Genomic DNA, 18,186 nt, shown 5'->3' with positions numbered 1-18,186 from the left:
GGGAAGCGCCGAGCGGGGATGCGGTGAGCGGGCGGAGAGGCCGGGCGAGCGGAGAGGCCGGGCGGGCGGGCGCGGAGCCGCGGCGGGCGCAGCTCCAGCCGCCGTGACCCCCGAGCGCCGCCCCGCGGCCCCGCCCTCCGGCGATGACGCGGGCAGCCGCGGGCCGGCTGCGGCGCAGACCCCCTCCCTCCGCCCGCCTCGTCCGCGCCCCTCCGCAACCCCGCGCTTGTGCCCCGCGGGTGCCGCGTTAGCGCTGCTGCGGCCACAGCACCCGGGAGAAGCGAGCGAGGGTCGTGCCCATCTTAGTGGGGGGAAACTGAGGCTCAGAGATGAAACGTGACTTGCGGGTGACCTACGCGGGGTGAAAGGTCACGTTGGGGTTCAACTCAGGACTCCCAGCTCCTGAGGGGGGCCCTGGTGAAGTCCCAGAAATACCGTCCTTTCCCTCCACCACTCCCAGGGACTTGATTCGCATCTGGTGGCTCTTGCTTGCAGAGAGGACAAAAAAGGAGAGGGCATGGAGGCCTGGCCCACGCCTCTGATACCCGCTCTGACACTGGCTAGTTCTGCAGCTTCCACCCCAACAAATCTCTTTTGTTGACTCAAATATACAAAAATATAACTAGTTCTGGCTGCTGAGAAGCTCAGTGGTCTCTGAGACATTAGGAGGCCACCCTTAGTTTTGCTTTTACTTTCTTCATTGGGCAATCTGGCTCCTGTCCTGGGGGCCGCGGAAGGGGTGGTGTGGGTCAGAGGGCCTCTGTGCACAGGCTCAGCCACGGGCTTCTAAGCTCCTGTTCAGCCATTTGGCAAGGGTGACTTTTGAGAACTCTTCCTCACCCCTAGAATGAAGGGTTGCTACATTTTTCTTAAGAACTCGAATTAGTGTCTTAGGGACAACACATCACCCTCTCTCTCCCAGGCACACTTCGCTGTCTTAAGGGCTTTAATGAATAACTCGCTTGATGCTCCCAAGAGTCACCCTGAATGGGCACTATTATCTCCATTTTACAGATGTGGAAAAGCTCAGTAATCACTTAGGGGTCCCACTGCCAGAAAAAGGGAAAGGCAGGATTTGGACCCAGCTAGTCTGGCCCCATCAACAAGCCTTTGGACTTGGATGTGGACCATCCAGCCCAAGTCTCCTTTCTTCCCCTTCTCTGAGGCATTCTTAGGTGAAGAATGGGAAGGAAAATCAAGGTTATAAATCCTGGAAGGACAAATGGGGTGTGAAAACTCTTAGCAGACTTCTCCATACATAGCAGATGATCATTAACTGCCAATTCCCTTCTCCCTGCCAATCAATATAGGTTTATTCATCATTTATCCTCAGCATTTAGCATAATACTGGCATATGGTTGGTGCTCAGTTAATGCTAGTTTATCGAGTGGTATATAAAACAATATATAAAATATAAATGTGTATATATATATATATATATATATATATATATATAAATTATGTCATTAAAATAAGTACATAAATTATGTAAATAGAGAAATGTTTTTATACTACTAAAGTACACATTTAAAATAAAAATAAAATGTGAAGGCAAAATATTACATCTGTTTTTGATCTGAAGTGCCATAAGATTAAAGGCTGGCTCAGGCTCTGTCTACATTGGACTTCCTGGGAGCAAGTGTTGGCTCTGAGATGTGGACTGGAGCCATCTACTTCTCAGTCTCAGGCTCCTCTTCTGTAATGGGGTAGCACCTTCTTCAGATAATGTAGAGCATTCAGAGCAACGTGTGGCACACATGTTAATATTGTTGAAGCTGTTTGATACATTTGAGCAATCCACAGGAAGTAACTTAAATGGGACAATAGATTATGGGGTGCACTTCCCACAGGGCTATCTCAGGAGGCCCTACCAAGGAAGCATCGTTTCCTAGTATTCTTAGACTGGTGCTTCTGGACCCACTCTGGGTTGGGTGCAACCCAGGGTCTCCCTGCCTGTGGAGACTGTGGTGGGTGGCACTTGACACTGGTGTTCTCTGTAAAATAAACCCCAAATAACCTCCAGTCTGGGGAATCTACCATCTGGAGATGAAGTCATGATTGCAAAATGCCTTCCTGAACTTTGGTGTTAGCTCCCTTTTAGGAGTGGGGAACCTGGAGATCAGAAAAGTTGCGGTCAGCTACATTTCAGCTGCGGTCAGCTACATTTCAGCTGCGGTTGAGTTAGAGTCACCCCTGTTCATGAAAAGGGTCCTTTGAGGGGCTGTGTCTACATGATCTAGAACATCTGGATGAAAAGCCAACTGTCAGTCACTGGATGTCTCCTCAGCCATAGGAATATTTGGGAATCCCCAAGTGCTTGTGGTGGATATGGCTGGTGCTTGACCCCTGGAAGAGTCCTGGCAGGTCCTCTGAGCTGGGAAGAAACTCCCATGCAACAGAGGACCCAAGGTTTGGGATTCTGGGCTCCTCTGCCCACAGAGGAAGTTGTTTAAAATCAGAAGACTTAGATTAATCAACAGAAGGAGAGTAGCCCCCCCACCCCAAGCAGGTTTGTTTTAAGAACTGAATGCCTGCAGTTTTACAATTTGCAGAGCCAAGTTTAGAAAAAAAATGTACTACAGGTAGAGTCCCATTACATGGAGCCCCAAGAGACATCAGAATTACCATGTTGTACCAAAATCTTTTTATGTTTACTTGCCATTTGCTTTTTGGGAGTGATTTTTTTCCCCATATTTTTTATTGGTGCATTATAGTTGTACATGATGGTGGGATCCATTGTTACATATTTGTACATGCACACAACAGCAGTTTAGCCATGTAATTTGGCCAATATCATTTCCTGTATCCCCCTCCGCTTTCTCTACTAATCTTTGGAAGTAAATTCTGAAATATTTATTTATTTATTTTTTAGTTGTAGTTGGACACAATACCTTTGTTTTATTTATTTATTTTTTTAAATGTAGTGCTGAGAATTGAACCCAGGGCCTTGCATGTGCTAGGTAAGCGCTTTACCACTGAGCCACAACCCCAACCCGTCCTCCCTGGAAATAAATTCTCTTTTCAACTGCCTATCTCTTTCAACTGGGTAGAAGCCAGGCACCTGCATGCCTGCAATCCCAGCAGTTTAGGAGATTGAGACAGGAGAATCACCAGTTCAAAGCCAGCCTCAGCAATGGTGAGTTGCTAAGCAACACAGTGAGACCCTGTCTCTAAATAAAATACAAAATAGGGCTGGGGATGGGGCTCAGTGGTCCAGGCCCCTGAGTTCAATTCCTGGTCAAAAAAATTCTTCTATTCTATTCTATTTCCTTTGCCCTCCGCGCCACCCTCCCCTCTCACATACACACATTTAAAAAAAAAAAATTGTTGATATTGTGGGAATTTCCAGTTGGGGTTTTCTGGAAGAGTGCTTTACCACTTTTCACCAGGTGGGGGCTCTGCTCAGCCACACTATTTAGCACAGCTTTGCAAACACTCTGAGATATGACTAATGCCTAGAATTTTAGCCATGCCGTTGGACATGTTTACTGCAAGATCTGAAACCTGTGCATAACCACCTCTGGTGAGGACATGATTTTTGTGTACTTGGAAAAAAAATTCTAGGATTTGTGTTTCAGTTCATAACCCTTCCCAAAATCTTAGCCAAGAAGCCCTTTTGGAAGTTAATTTTGCTCACTACTGAGGCCCCAAAATGTTCAGACAAGCTGTACATACAGCTGGGACAGGGTCCTTGATAAGATGGTCCCAGGCTATTTATTTTCCAGTGTCTTTTAGCTTGGTGGCTTCTTTCACAGACTGGTGAAGACTAAAGAAAAAAGCATTAGGCCTGAGAAATAACAGCTCGCATATTCATTGAATGTTTTTTGTGCTGGGGCTGTTGAAACACCTTACTAAATGAATTCACTGGAGCCTCACAGACCCCCCCCCCCATGCAGATGCTAATAATGTTCTTATTTTCCACATGGGAAAATGGGTTCAGGAGAGTAGTAAGAACTGGTGGCACCTCTACCTAGAACACAAGCAGGACTTGCACCCTACAGTCAAACACCAAAGTCAACACCCTGTGCCCCTGTACCACACTGCCTCACAAGCCTGGGCATGTGTTCTGTAAACTGATTCTATGGCAACTAATTTTTCAGAGAACTGTCATTAAATATTGTTCTAAGACAGGTAACTCACAGTTAAAAAAAAATAGTAGCACTTACAAGTTCTACACATATGGAGCAATAGCTGAGTTGTTGTGATTTCTTGAAAACTGTTCTCAGAGCTCTTTGTTTGAAACATTTGTCACAGGAGCCAAATACGTTAACTAAGAAGGTCTGATCACACATCTTTCACCCAAGGTGTTTCTGAAAGGAAATAAGAAAGGGCAGGTATGAGAGAAAATCAGTGCTTTTAGATTTGTAGCACCTCTGCTTCCTTCTATGGTGGTAGCTGCTTAGACCTGTACATGTGGGATAAATCACAGCAGTTAATTTGTAACCTTTGATTTATTGCAATACACTGGGTCAACACTTGAGAAAGCACCAGAGGGTATTGTTCTTTTTAAGTCAACATGTCTAACTGGTTGTTTTGGTGACTTGCGGAACCCTCCCAGTGGATCTTAGTAGCACAATATCAGTTCTGTGGGGTTTCAGGATGGAAAACATTGTTATGGTGAATACTAAATCTAAAATTTTAAAAACCATTCCTCCTCTCTGGGTGAACTTTTGGAGTAAAGACAAGAATCAGGAAATGGTGGAGTCTGATCCCAACCAAAAATATGAGGCTGAGTTAGTGTGGAGTTGGTTCCCTGCAAAGCAGGCATCCCATTTATTAACAGGAAGTCAAACACTCAGGTTCTTACCTGCAATCAAAAGTCAAGATAGGCCCAGGCCACCCAAGGGAGAGCATCCTTGGGGAAATATCACCATCTAGTGGCTGAAGATACAGGTTCTGGCTGCCCAGATCCCAGCCCTCTGGTCAGGTGAGTTCCTTGACCTCCTGAAGCTTTTGTTTGCTAGTCTACCAAATGGAAATCTCAAAATCATTCCTCATAGGATTTTTAGGTAAATTTTAAGATGCAATGCTTAAAGCACTGTCTCAAGTTCAGAAATATAGGGGGTGCACCTGTGAGTGGTAGCAACAGTAAGAGCAACAGCTTTGTGGGGAAAAAAAATACAGAGAAAAGAGCAAAAAGAGCCTATGGCAAGACCTAATGAAGGCCCAGACCAAAGCAAGGCAGTGGGGTGGCCTTGGACCATGCTTAGGAAGGAGCAGGAGAGGGGGCTTGGTGTGAGAGAGGGAAGAAGAGAGGAGATATCTACAATATGGCCTAGGTTTCTTTGGGGAATTCTGAAGGACTGTGATGTAATGTTGGAAATAGGACAAGGCAGTTAAGAAGGGGAGTTTAGTAGGTGATCCAAAGAGGGTTAAGATTCAAAGAAATGACTCCTCGAACAGAGATATCTGGGGGCTTTGATCTGAGACTTTCCACGCAGCCAAACTTGAAAGGGATGTTTTTGTGGGGGAGGTGACAATGGGTACACTTCTGAGGGGAAAGTCTGTCATGCAGAGGTCACCATGGGGCTGGAGAAGGAATGGGAGCTCATGAGTTGGGGGAACTTCTGTAGCAAAGGGGCAGGGAGGGGCACAGCACTGGAACACTCTAGGTGACAGAGGAGTAGAGGGCAGTCCTTTTGAGAGCAAAGTTACAAGGCAATCAGTTACTGACTGCCACAGAGCACTTGGCCCTAGCCTCTCACAACTGCCCCAGGAGGGAGGGAGGCAGGACATCTGTGTCACAGCTAAGGAAATGTGGAGGGACTACACAATGAGGTCAGTGATGGAGCCTGAGCCTGGATGTAGTTTTACTGCAGAGCCAGTGTGATCAAGTTGTTTTGTTTGCCCACCCTGGGGCTCAGTAAACATATCTCCCACTCCCCTACCCTGCAAAGGCTGCCGGTTTTAATGTCAGGCTGAGGACACCCAGTAATAGCATTAGAACAGGCTTTAAGCAGGAGAGCAACATCATTCCAGTGGATTATTCCAGCATTTGTGCTTGCAGAAGTAGGTCAGAGTGAAATGGACAGCAGGGCAGCCAACAAGGTTAGGAGATTATTTCCATGTTACAGAGGAGAGGAAATGAATGTTGGACAGAGCAGTAGCTACAGGAATGGAAGGCAAGAGCAGCCCAAGGGACTATAGAAAGAGGGAAGAGGAAGTGATGGGAGATTAGGAAAATAGAAGCAGAAAAAATTGCCAATGTTCTTAATGTGGGTAGAGACAACATTTTTCTTCTCTATGAATTTTAATTTTTTTCAAATTATAAAAACTACTTATAATATTCATTACAAATAATTAGGAAACTATTTATCTATATGGCCTACACCAGCAACTGACCTGTTAACACTTTGTTTTCTTCTAGTATCTTTATAAGCATATATGTGTATACTCCTTATATACTATTTTGAACTTCTAGATTTTGCTTAATATGTGTTTTCATCTTTGCATGTTATTCTTTCTTTCTTTCTTTGGTCCTAGGGATCAAACTGAGGGCTTTTGGTGTGCTAGGCAAGCGCTCTACCACTGAGCTACACCCTCAGTCTGGGAACACCAGTTTTTAATGGAGATCTTAAGTTTTGAGTCATTTTAGTCTTAAGTCATGTCTCATAGCTAGACTTCTAGGCCTGGGTGGTTAAAAAGGGGAATACTATAAAACAAATCAAAAGTGTTTTTAAACTACATATGTTACTTGTGTTCACTGTAGAAAGTCTGAAAAAAACTCAAAAAGGTTTAAGGAATTAATTACTTATAATCCTCACCACCAGAGGGGCTCCTTTTCATATTTTGATATATATGAGGTAGATGTTTAAGATCATTGAGGGTCATACTGTTTATGTATATTGTTTCTATTTCTATATCCTGATATTTTCATTTGGTATTTGTCATGAGCCATGTTTCATTTTAGTATGTTTCATTATACATATTGCCAATAATCCTTTTTAGGATGAGGGAATTTTTCAAACTAGGGCAAATACCTCAAAGAATATTTTGACAAAAAAAGTAAAAAAATGCTCCCATTTTCACTGAACTTACTCTGTTAATACTTATAGATTTACCTTTTTTTTTTGGCAATAGCTTCAGTATTATTCTATACTATGGAGTGTCACAGTTTATTAAACCATCCTCCTATTGTTGGAGATATATGGTATATTTCAGTTTTTACTTTTAATGTAGTACTCCATTAACTCAATTAAAAATGGGCCAAGGACCCCTCCTGCATTGCTGGTAATAATGTAAAGTGGGGTAGCCATTCTATAATAGTGCAACTGTGGAAAAAAATTTGTCATTACTCAGAAAGTTAAATATAGACTTGCTACTATATGGCCCAGCAGCCCAATTCTAGGTATATACCCAAGATAAGTGGCAAGCATTATTACTAGCTAAAAAGTAGAAATTACTCAAATATCCACCAACTAAATAATGGATAAACAATATGTAGTATATCCATATAGCAGATTGTTATTTAGCAATAAAAAGAATGAAATCTGGTGTGACATTGATGAGTGTGGAAAATATTATTTTGTGGGAACTGTCAGAAAAAAGACCACATATGATTCCATTTATATGGAAGGTCCAGGACAGGCAAAGCCATAGAGACAGAGAGTAGCTTAGTGGTTGTTGAGGGCAGAGGAGGGGAGAGGTAGAACTGGGAGTGATTACTTGATGGGTATGCAGTTTCTTTTTGGGGTGAGGGAAATGCTCTGGAATCAGTGGTGAAGATTGCACATCCTTGTACATATGCTGAACACCACTGAATCTTTTTAAAATGGTGAGTTTTAAGTCATGTGCTTTATATCTCAATAAAAATCATTTTAAAAATGGGCAAAAGACTTGAACAGGCACTCCTCCAATAGTCAAAAATATAAAAATGTGCTGGACATCATTGGTCATCAAAGAAATGCAAATTAAAACCACAGTGTGATACTACTGCTTACGTATTGGAATACCTAAAATTAAAAATATGGCCATATAGAGTAGGGGCAAGAATGTGGGAATTTAACTGTCTTTCCTTGCTGGTGGGAATGCAAACTGGTACAATTACTTTGAAAACTGGTTGGTTAGACCTACTAGTGTACACATGCATATAGTCTGTGATTCAGCAGTTCTATTCTTGGGTATGTAGTCAACAGAAATGAATACTTATTTCCTAAAGAAAATATAAATAAGAATGCTCTAATACCTTTATTCATACTAGTCCCAAGCTAGAAAAATTAAAATGTTCACCAGTAGTAGGCCAGAAAAATAGTGATCTGTTCAGACAACAAAAAATGAATAAACTGTTGATACATGAAACAACGTGGATGTATCTCCCAGGCTCCCTACAGCTATAACATGTTCAGTGTCAAAAACCTTCTATCATATACCACAATTTCTTTATCCATTCATCTGTTGATGCGCACCTAGGTTGGTTCCATAGCTAAGCTATTGCAAATTGTGCTTCTATAAATATTGATGTGGCTGCATCATGTAGTATGCTGATTTTAAATCCTTTGGATATATGCTGAGGAGTGGGATAATTGGGTCAAATAGCGATTCCATTCCTAATTTCAGAGGGATTGCACCAATTTGCAGTTCCACCAATAATGTATGAATTCATGCAACTTGAAAAAAATGAGAATATACAACAAATAAACTATAACCCAGGTTCCCACTACATAGGAAGCCCCTGGGAACCTTGGTCTGTATGCACCTGGACACCCTGCTGAGCTTTTAAGAAAACCTGAGTACATTCACCCGTGCTTACCTTCCACAGAGTCACACTTGGAACCGACCAGCCAACAACCAACTGACCAACTGGGCAGGAAGGTGAGGAGTTTCTGCTGCAGTGTGAAGGTGTGAAAGCCGCTGGCCCCTAATCTCCTTATCTAGGTATTACGCTCAGCCTTCTTGTTCCTCTCCACCTGCCTGACCATGCTCACTCTTGGGCACTCACTTACCCCTTGAACCTCCTGCCCATTCACATGGCCAGGATCCCGGTTAATCCCTGAGGACCACTTCATGGGCCCATTCTTTGCCCTCTGTAGGAGGCAAACTTTGGCACCGTTTGATCCCATGAATCCGCATCCACTCCACTGAGCAACCCCGTGACTGCATGTGGTCAGCATCTCTCAGTGTTGCCCCCACCCCCTTCAGCTCTTCAGAACTGATCAAGACTCTGCGGTGAGTGTTTTCCCCCTCCCCTTCTGTACCAGTAAACTCATGGCCTCCACAGGTCTCCTTGTCCCCAAGCAAGATCTATTCTTTCTCATGACTGACTGCTTCCCCACACTTTTGATCCCTGCCACCTCCAAAAGGACTTTTCTCCTTCAGTTCTCTCCCATCTCACCAGCATGAAGATAAATGTGGGGTATGACCTCCAGGAGCCCACAGGACAACAGAAAAAAAATGGTCAATGTTATTGGTTTACAGCCCAGAATAAGCACTAACATATAGGCATGAATCCTGAGGTGGGAGACAGAAAGGGAAAGTGTGGGAAGGTCTGGACAGGGCACCAAAGCTCAGAAACTGAGACGATTCCCTGCCCAGTAGCCCCTCTTTATGATGCACTCTTAGAGCCCCATGGAGACACAGCCAGAGCCAGTTAGGATGTTTACTTCTTCTCTAAATATTTCATATACTTTAAATGAGATATTTTGAATCTACAAAGATTCTAGTATCTTTCTTACAACCCCTAAAGAAGGGCATAAAACTTGTGCACTGAAGACTTATAATCTAGCAACTACAAGAATCTGACCCAATTCATCTTGTAATTTATTTTATTGAAGTATTATAAAGTTCCATTTCTCATTGTTTTATATACAATGTATTGAAGTGAACTAAAGTAAATCATTTATAATTTGAAAAGACATTAGTACATAGTAGGGTGGCATTGCTTCATAATCATGTGTTATTCCCACTCCTGAGATGTATGTCTCTAGTGCAGAATCACAGTTTTGCCTGAGACCTTGTCAGAGGCACAAGGGGGTAGGGGATTCCTTCGGGTGTATAAGAAAGTCGTAGATCCACAGGTCACAGGTCAGGAGTGTACATCAAAGGAAACTTTATGATCTGAAGGGAAGGAATGAGAAGGTTTGGGGCATAAGAAATAGCCAGTTTCCATAAAATCTGGGAAACAGATTTCTCAAAAGAAAAAAGTAACACAAGTCTTCAGTTACTTTTTTTTACTCATTGGTACCAGGGATTGAATCCAGGGGCCCTTAACCACTGAGCAATGTCCTCAGCCCTTTTTTAATTTTGAGACAGGCTCCTGCTAAATTGCTTAGGACCTTGCTAAGTTGCTGAAGGAGGCTTTGAATTTTCAATCCTCCTGCCTCAGCCTCCCAAACTGTTGGGGTGACAGGCCTCTGCCACTGCACCTGGCGTCTTCAGTTATTTTTAGTAAAAAATTTAAAAATATATTGGGGTGTTGATTAGGTACAGAAAAAACACTTAGGTTGCCTTTTTAAACTTAGTTTTAAAAGTTATTGTATAAAAATATTAAACCATGAAAAAGTATGGCAAATATGTTGGCAGATACAATTTAAAGAAATATTCTTTCAGAGAATATGGTAATTGGCACAGCAATTAAGGCTTGATAATATATTTGTTTTAAATAGATTATATATAAAATACTTCTTATGATTAATTTGAGATTGAATATTCTCTTAAAAATTAGAGGAATCTGAAGTAAGAAAAATATATATATATATTTATGCTGAGCTGTTTTTAGTAAAACTTTTTAAAAAAAGTCATTGAAATCCTTCCCCACCCTGTAGGCATAGGGAAAGGGGACTTTGGGTGGGTCTGGTGACCAAATAAGACTATTTCTTGGAAGACACAGCCATAGAACCAATTTGTGGCTTCATAAATGTCCCTGAGCTTCACAGGAAACTCAAAAACGTTAGAAGCCACTGGTCCCCAGATCTCATTCCCTAGTGTGGAGCCCTGTCACAAGACAGATTAGATCAAAGGCATCCAGAAGAAAATATGATCCTTCCAGGGATTCCAGTAAAAGCCAACTGAGATTCTGAAGTGAGATAGGGCCTTTCCAACCACAGTGGATTCTTACAAAATGACAGCAGCAGCAGCACCACCACCACTGAGACAGAGATGTGGCCGGTTGGGAAGAACTTTCTTTTCTTCCTGAAATCACATTCCAAAGCATTTCCAGTTCCAGGGAATAAACCGTGTTCTTTATCTGTGACTTCACTCAGGCTTGGAGGGACCAGTGCATTGACCTTTTCTCCTGCTATAATCTATTGAGAAAGCCTAGCTTGAAACTGCTGGGGATCTGAATCATTTCCAGAGCATGTGGAGAGGCAGTAAAAGGAAATGTGACTTGAAAGAGGTATTTGGTATCTAACATCAGCTGTGATGAATCCTCCCGGCTATTCAGAAGTGCCTGAAATTAGAACCAGAGGAAAAGTGAGTATGGTAACCAGCGCATTCAGCTTCATTGCTACCTGGAGGTCAAGAGCAGAGAAAACCCAACAGCTGCAGCTTCAACGGAGAACTCCTGTCCACATCCTGTCATCTCACACTGTTCAGCAGCTCAGCTCTGAGACAAAAGATCTGTCCAGCTCTCATGAATCCTTTTGTTCCAGAAGTGAATTTCCCACAGGATGGGCTGACTGTAAATCTGTTTTCTATTCTTACGTATTCTCATGGCATAATTCTAAGTGCAAACTTTGGGTCTTATGGCTGCTTTATATTCTTAAAAATTATGAGGACTTCTCACACCAGTCAGAATGGCAGTCATCAACAAATTCTGAAGAGGATGTGGAGAAAAGGAACACTTACACTGTTGGTGGGATTGTAAATTAGTACAACCACTATGGAAATCAGCATGGAGGTTCTTCAAAAGACTAGGCATGAACCACCATATGACCTAGCAATACCACTCCTTGGTATTTATCCTAAATAATTAAAGTCATCATAGTACGGTGATGCATGTATACCCATGTTTATAGCAGCACAGTTTGAAATAGTCAAACTATGGAACCAGTCTAGGTGTCCATCAATGGATGAGCAGATAAAGAAAATGTGGTATATACACAATGGAGTTTTATTCAGCCATAAAGAAAAATGAAGTCATGACATTTGAAGGAAAATGGATGGAACTAGATAACATTATGTTAAGCGAAATAAGTGAAAATCAGAAGGTCAAAGGTCACGTTTTCTCTTACATGCAGAAGTTAGAGAGGAAAAAAGAAAAGAAAGGAGGGGACAGATCTCATGAAAACTCACAGGGAGCTCAGTAGAGGAATGGGACCCAGGAGTGGGAGGTGGGAAGGGAAGGAGGAAGTTCTGAAGGTGATCTTGGCCAAATTATATTGTTATAATGTTGGCATGTATAGATATGTAGTAACAGATCACATTATTATGTACAATTATAATGTACCAATAAACAATGTGGAAAAAATTTATGAGGACTCCAAAGAGCTTTTATGTATGTGGCTGTAATTATTGACATTTATTGTATCAATAATTAAAGTAACAATTTAAAATATTCACTAATTCACTGGGATAATAATAAATTCAGTACATGTTAAACATAACATTTTCAATGAAAAAGAACTAATTTTTTTAAAAAAAAGACTTAGAAGTGATATTTCCTATTTCTATAAATCTCTTTAATGTCTGATTTAACATAAGACACATGACGTAAGATATTATATCTGCTTATGCACTCAATCTGTTGTGAGATGTTATTTTGGTTGAAGTAGATGAGAAAAATCCTGCCTCACCCAGGTTATGTCTTTGGGAAAAGGAAGGATTTTGCAGACCTAGGAAGGAGTCTCAAGGACCCCTCCCCCCACCCCAGAACCTTCAAACCAAACTTGGGGAACTGCTGTCCTAGTTCACTGGGGGAAGAAACTTTAGGGATCACATAAAAAAACCAGATATGCTGTGCCCATCTGTGCTGTATTTCAAGACCAATCAGAAACAAGATGGGCTGAGAGATCAATCACAGCAGCTGAGACCCAGTTTGAGTGTTTTCATTCCCTTCCCACCAGGACTAACAAGGATTCTGAAAGCTGGGAACATTCCTATTGCCTTTGAGCTGGGTGTCTTTCATTTGCACGTATGGTAAAATGTACTTTAACCTTGGATTTCAAATTAATTATGTATCAGTGGCTTATATCATACTTAACAGGTAAAATTAAAAGGCACATCCTGAAGGATCTCACCTGTACTTTTCGAACAAAGGATGGAGTCACTCTTTTCTCGAAGTCATCTATAGGTGTGTATGAATTAAGGATCTTTATGATCTGCAAACATCACATAACATGGTATTAGACCACGAAAGACAACACTCTGGTCATGTAATAACAGTCATGGAATTTTGAGAACCACAGTTGGTTCTTTTATACTGTCATTTGGCTCAGGAATCATGTTTTCTATTTCCAAGAAAAGAGAAAACAAGGGGAGAAGGGTGTAGAAGACAAGCAAACACAAATAACATATAATTAGATGACAGTAAAGGAACCCCCCTTTCCAACTTCCCTGCCTCCCACGTGTGCACCCTTCACACATGCACATGTATGAGTTTAATGGTCAAAGGGATATCACATACGTGTTTGTGTTTTGAGGCCTAGAGTTAGTATCTAATATATATTTAGTAGGCAAAAGGGTGAGCCCTGAGAGACAAGTGTGCTCTGTGAACGCAAAGTCCAGCGCAACCCGGCTGACTGAGCCAGGAAAAGCCATGGCAATCCACGATCTGTCCTAGAAGATCCAGGGAGGCACTAGGGAAGGCTGGTCACCTGCACAGCTGACAATGAGGTGCAGCGTTCATAGATCTCCTTGGCATCGCTGTCTGTGGTCTTCTTGACCTGGAGCAACCAGGCTGCCTGAGAGAGGGGCTCCAAAGTTTCCTTGGCTAAGCTGTTCTGCAAATTCTTATCTTTAAGCCATTCTTCTAAGTAGCTGATGTTGCACCTGAAGTGAAAGGCAGAGGAGCACAGAACACTTCAGGGAAGATGCCAAATCCCCCAGTGTGTCCCACACAGTTTACAGAGATCTTAGGAGCCAGGTCCAGCAGTCTCATCTCTAACAGGAGGGGATGGATGAGATGACTAGCTCTCTGGATCCATGGTTCTAAGGGTCATGTTGGTCTGAGGTAAGGGGCTGGAATAGCTATGCACTTGAGGGAAATCTGACTACAGTAATTTTCAAAGTTGAGTTTTGCAAATCTATAAAAGGACCAAAACAGTAATATTTGAAGAGAAGATTTCTGTAGGATAAAACATTGATTTCTTTTCCTGAATTGGCAGAAATGTTTCATTTGGTTGGAAACTTGCTTTCGGTGAACTGGGTTTTCATTCTTGTTTCTGTCGCTAATTATTACAGGTTTACGAGTTAAGAGGCACTGATTTTAGTGCCACCAGTCACTGTTGAGCTTAGGAATTCATCAGCTTCTCTGGATATGATGAAAGTGTGGAGAACATTCATACATTGCAAACACATTGCTAATGGGAATGTAAAATTACACAACTGCTGTGGAAAGTAATCTTGTAGTTTCTAGAAATTAAACATATAGTTATTGTATGACCCAGTGCTACAGTTTGGATCTTGGATGTCCCCCAAAGACCATGTGTTGGAGGCTTGGTCCCTAACAGGTGGTGCTACTGGAAGGTGGTGAGACCTTTAAGAGGTGGGACCTAATGAGAGGAAATTGGGTCACAGGGCGCATGCTCCTGAAGGGGATCCTGGGATCCTGGCCCTTTCTCTTCCTCTCTTTATGTTTCCTGGCCATCATGCACTCTCTACCATGATATACTGCCTTGCCACAGGCCCAAAAGCAATAGATTGTCTATCTGTAGACTGAAACCTCAACCATTCTGAGCCAAAATAAAACTTTGCTCTTTATAAGTTGATTACCACAGGTATTTTGTTATGTTTTTTTTTAATATTTATTTTTTAGTTTTCGGCGGACACAACAGCTTTGTTTGTATGTGGTGCTGGGGATCAAACTTGGGCCGCACACATGCCAGGCGAGCACGCTACCGCTTGAGCCATATCCCCAGCCCCTGTTATGTTTTTTGACAAAAAGCTAACATACCAGTGATTCTAATAATAGATATATACTCAAGAGGACTAAAAATATGTCCATATAAAAAACTGTACAACAAATACTCATAACAGCAGTATAGGCCATCAAATGGACCTAAAATTGTGAAAACAACCCAAATGTCATCTATCAACTGATGAGTGGGTAAGCAAATTGGAGCATATCCAATACAATGAGATATTTTTCAACAAGAAAAAAATATTAGGAGTTGATATCTGCTCCATGGAAGAATTTCCTCTTAAGTGAAGCCAAACACAAAGACAACATATTTTATGATTCTGTTGATTTAAAAATGTTTAAAAATACACAAAATATGTAGTGAAAGAGAATATATAAGTGGTTGCCCAGGTTGGTGGGAGTATGTTGGGGTGGGGTGGAGTGTGGGTGGGGGAAAAGAGTGTATAAGATTATGTGTATAAGATTTCTTTTGGGGGTTGATGAAAAGATTCTAAATCACATTGTGGTGATGCTTACTCAAACTGCTGAACTATATGCATTTTAATTTGGAAGAGCACTACGATATGTAATATCAATGAAACTGTTAATAAAAAGTTTGAGTATTGGACATCAATTAGGTGATCCTAAAGGTCGATCTCAGTTGATCATTGAAGTTATCTCCAAGGTCAGTTCTAGCTGTGGCCTTCCAGATTGGCAACTCCCCATATGGGTCTTCTCTCTAATTATGAACTGGGGCACTAATGCTGACTTATGTGCTCCATAGGGATGGAATGAGTACATTGGTCTCCTTTGTTGCATTGTTGCAAAGAACTAGTTTGAGTTCTTATGACTTGCAGTTTTTATTGCAACAGATTCTTAATGGACTTCCCATCTCACCCCTTCCAATCCACCCTATTCAATCCTGCCGTAATCCTTTCTAATTCTGAACTCAGTATGCTAATCCTCCCATCTGTGAATGTGTATGCGGTTCTGGTTCTTGGGGAGAGAGAATACGCATATTCCATCCTCTCTCTCCCACTGAATGGGGTATAAAACCTGGACAGACTGCATGGAGCAGCTGTCTAAGGTCTCTGAAAGGTAAAAAGTAGCAGGTGTGTTGAGGAAGATGACCAAAGTTTAAAACACTTCCAAATTGACAGTGAGTTTACCAATTTTTCTCCCATTCACTGGCTTGAACTCAATGCAGCCTGAAACTCAAAAGTGGGATTAAGGCTGGGGTTGTAGCCCAGTGGTAGAACACTTGCCTTGCATGCGTGAGGCACTGGGTTTGATTCTCAGCATGGCATATAATAACTAAAATAAAGATCCATTGATAATTAAAAAAATAAAAAAAAGTGGGCATTAACAATAAGAAGCTCGAGGAGGGGACCCCTGGTTCTGGCTGAAGAGCTAAAAAGGAATTCCCAAGGCTGAGAGAGGGAGGGTGGAAATATCCTGCTTTTATATTTAGTTCATCATCATCATCATTATTATCCATAAGACAACTATAACATAAAGTAGGGAGCATAAAGGGACTTATGTAAGATTTTTATAGTCCACTTGACATGGTAAGATTGATTCTCACTAAAAATTCTTCAAAAAGATATGGTTAAGGGGGCTGGGGATGTGGCTCAAGCGGTAGCGCGCTCGCCTGGCATGCGTGCGGCCCGGGTTCGATCCTCAGCACCACATACAAACAAAGATGTTGTGTCCGCCGAGAACTAAAAAAAAATAAATATTAAAAAAAAAGATATGGTTAAAATGCACTAAGTAAATTAAAAGAGATACTAAAAAATGTTCAAATAACACTAAAGACAAAAAAAAAGAAAAAGAAAATTGGAGAAACAAACAACAACAAACAGAAGGATACTGGGAGTGGGTGGCACACACCTGTAATCCCAGTGATTAGGGAGGTTGGGGCAGGAGGACTGCAAGTTTGAGGTCAGCCTCAGCAATTTAGTGAGCTCCTTAGCAACTTAGTGAGACCCTGTCCCGAAATAAAACATAAAAAGGGATGGGGATGTAGATCAGTGGTAAAGTGCCCCTGGGTTTAATTCCCAGCACCAAAAACAAAAACAAAAACACAAAGAACAAATAGAAAATAATGAGATGGTAGACATAATTCTAAATATATCAGTAATTACATTAAATTAAGATGGTCTAAATATCCTATTTAAGGAGCACAGATTGTCCTATTGGATTTTAAAAAGTACCCCAACACCCTAATATATGCTGCCTATGAGAAACTCACTTTGAATATGATATATGTAGATTAAAAGAATGGGAAAAATATACTATGAAAATGCTAATCAAAGAAATATGGAGTAGCTATGTAATTTCATATTTTAAAAAAAAAGACTTCAGGGAAGAGGAAATTACCAGGAAGGGATAAAGAGGAACATAACATAATCATAGGAGGGTCAACTCACCAAGAAGACAAAACAATTCTTAATAGGTGTGCATCTAACAAAAGGCTTCAAATAACCACAAGCAAACACAGACAGATTGCAAGGAGAAACAAACAAATCCATAAGTATAGTCGAAGACTTCAACATTTCTGTACTAATTATCAGAACTGGTAGAAAAATTAGCAAATATATAGAGCTGAACCTATTCATCAACAAACTGTGTTGATTTGATATTTTATTCAAACATTAACCCAATGCCATGATATGCATTCTTTCCAAACGAACATAGAACATTCACAAAAATGGACCATATTCTGTGTCATAAAAGCAATTATAACAAATTTAAAAGAATTGAAATCATACAAATATGTTTTTCTTAACTGTTAATAAATTTAGAAATAAAACTGGGAAAGTCCTGAGCAAAGTGGGATGGTTGGTCACTCTGGTGTCATAATTCATGCCCTTAGTCCCTGGGAACTACCGTTCTACTTTCTGTTTCTAAAGCATGTCTGTGACCACCATGGAATTAAATTAAACATCAATAACAGAAAGATGATAAGAAAGTCTCCAAACACCTGGAGATTAAACAACACAGATGACACTTGGGTCAGACAGTAGGCCTTAGGGAAACTTAAAATAGATTTTGAATCCAACAAAGATGAAAATATAAACATACCAAAATCTGTGGGTTGGAGCTACAGTAGAGCTTAGAGGGAAATTAATAGCATTAAAGGCTTATGTGGGAAAAAAAGAAAGGCCTAAAAGTTAATCATCAAAACTTCT

At 41.2% G+C, this 18,186-nt stretch overlaps 1 protein-coding gene and 1 long non-coding RNA gene across 2 annotated transcripts in view; one reads left to right on the top strand and one right to left on the bottom strand.

Moving 5' to 3' along the window:
* Window positions 1-233: 233 nt before the first annotated feature.
* On the top strand, window positions 234-10,681 carry LOC308648375. The gene is made up of 2 exons (XR_014021805.1): window positions 234-368; window positions 8,759-10,681. It is a non-coding gene; the product is annotated as an uncharacterized lncRNA (long non-coding RNA).
* Window positions 9,406-18,186, bottom strand: part of MYO5C (myosin VC) — a 93,489-nt gene continuing 84,708 nt past the window's right edge. The window contains exons 39-41 of the mRNA XM_081292998.1: window positions 13,752-13,926; window positions 13,176-13,256; window positions 9,406-11,386 (exon numbers count right to left, since the gene is read on the bottom strand). Of these exons, the coding sequence (XP_081149124.1) occupies window positions 11,234-11,386; window positions 13,176-13,256; window positions 13,752-13,926 (409 nt within the window). The 3' untranslated portion in view covers window positions 9,406-11,233. The remainder of the gene's footprint in view (window positions 11,387-13,175; window positions 13,257-13,751; window positions 13,927-18,186) is intronic.

This window comes from Spermophilus citellus, assembly GCF_964194105.1.
Source record: "Spermophilus citellus genome assembly, chromosome: 4".
Classification (NCBI taxonomy): domain Eukaryota; kingdom Metazoa; phylum Chordata; class Mammalia; order Rodentia; family Sciuridae; genus Spermophilus; species Spermophilus citellus.
Note: the sequence above shows the minus strand (reverse complement) of the source record. Positions and strands in the feature narration are given on the sequence as shown.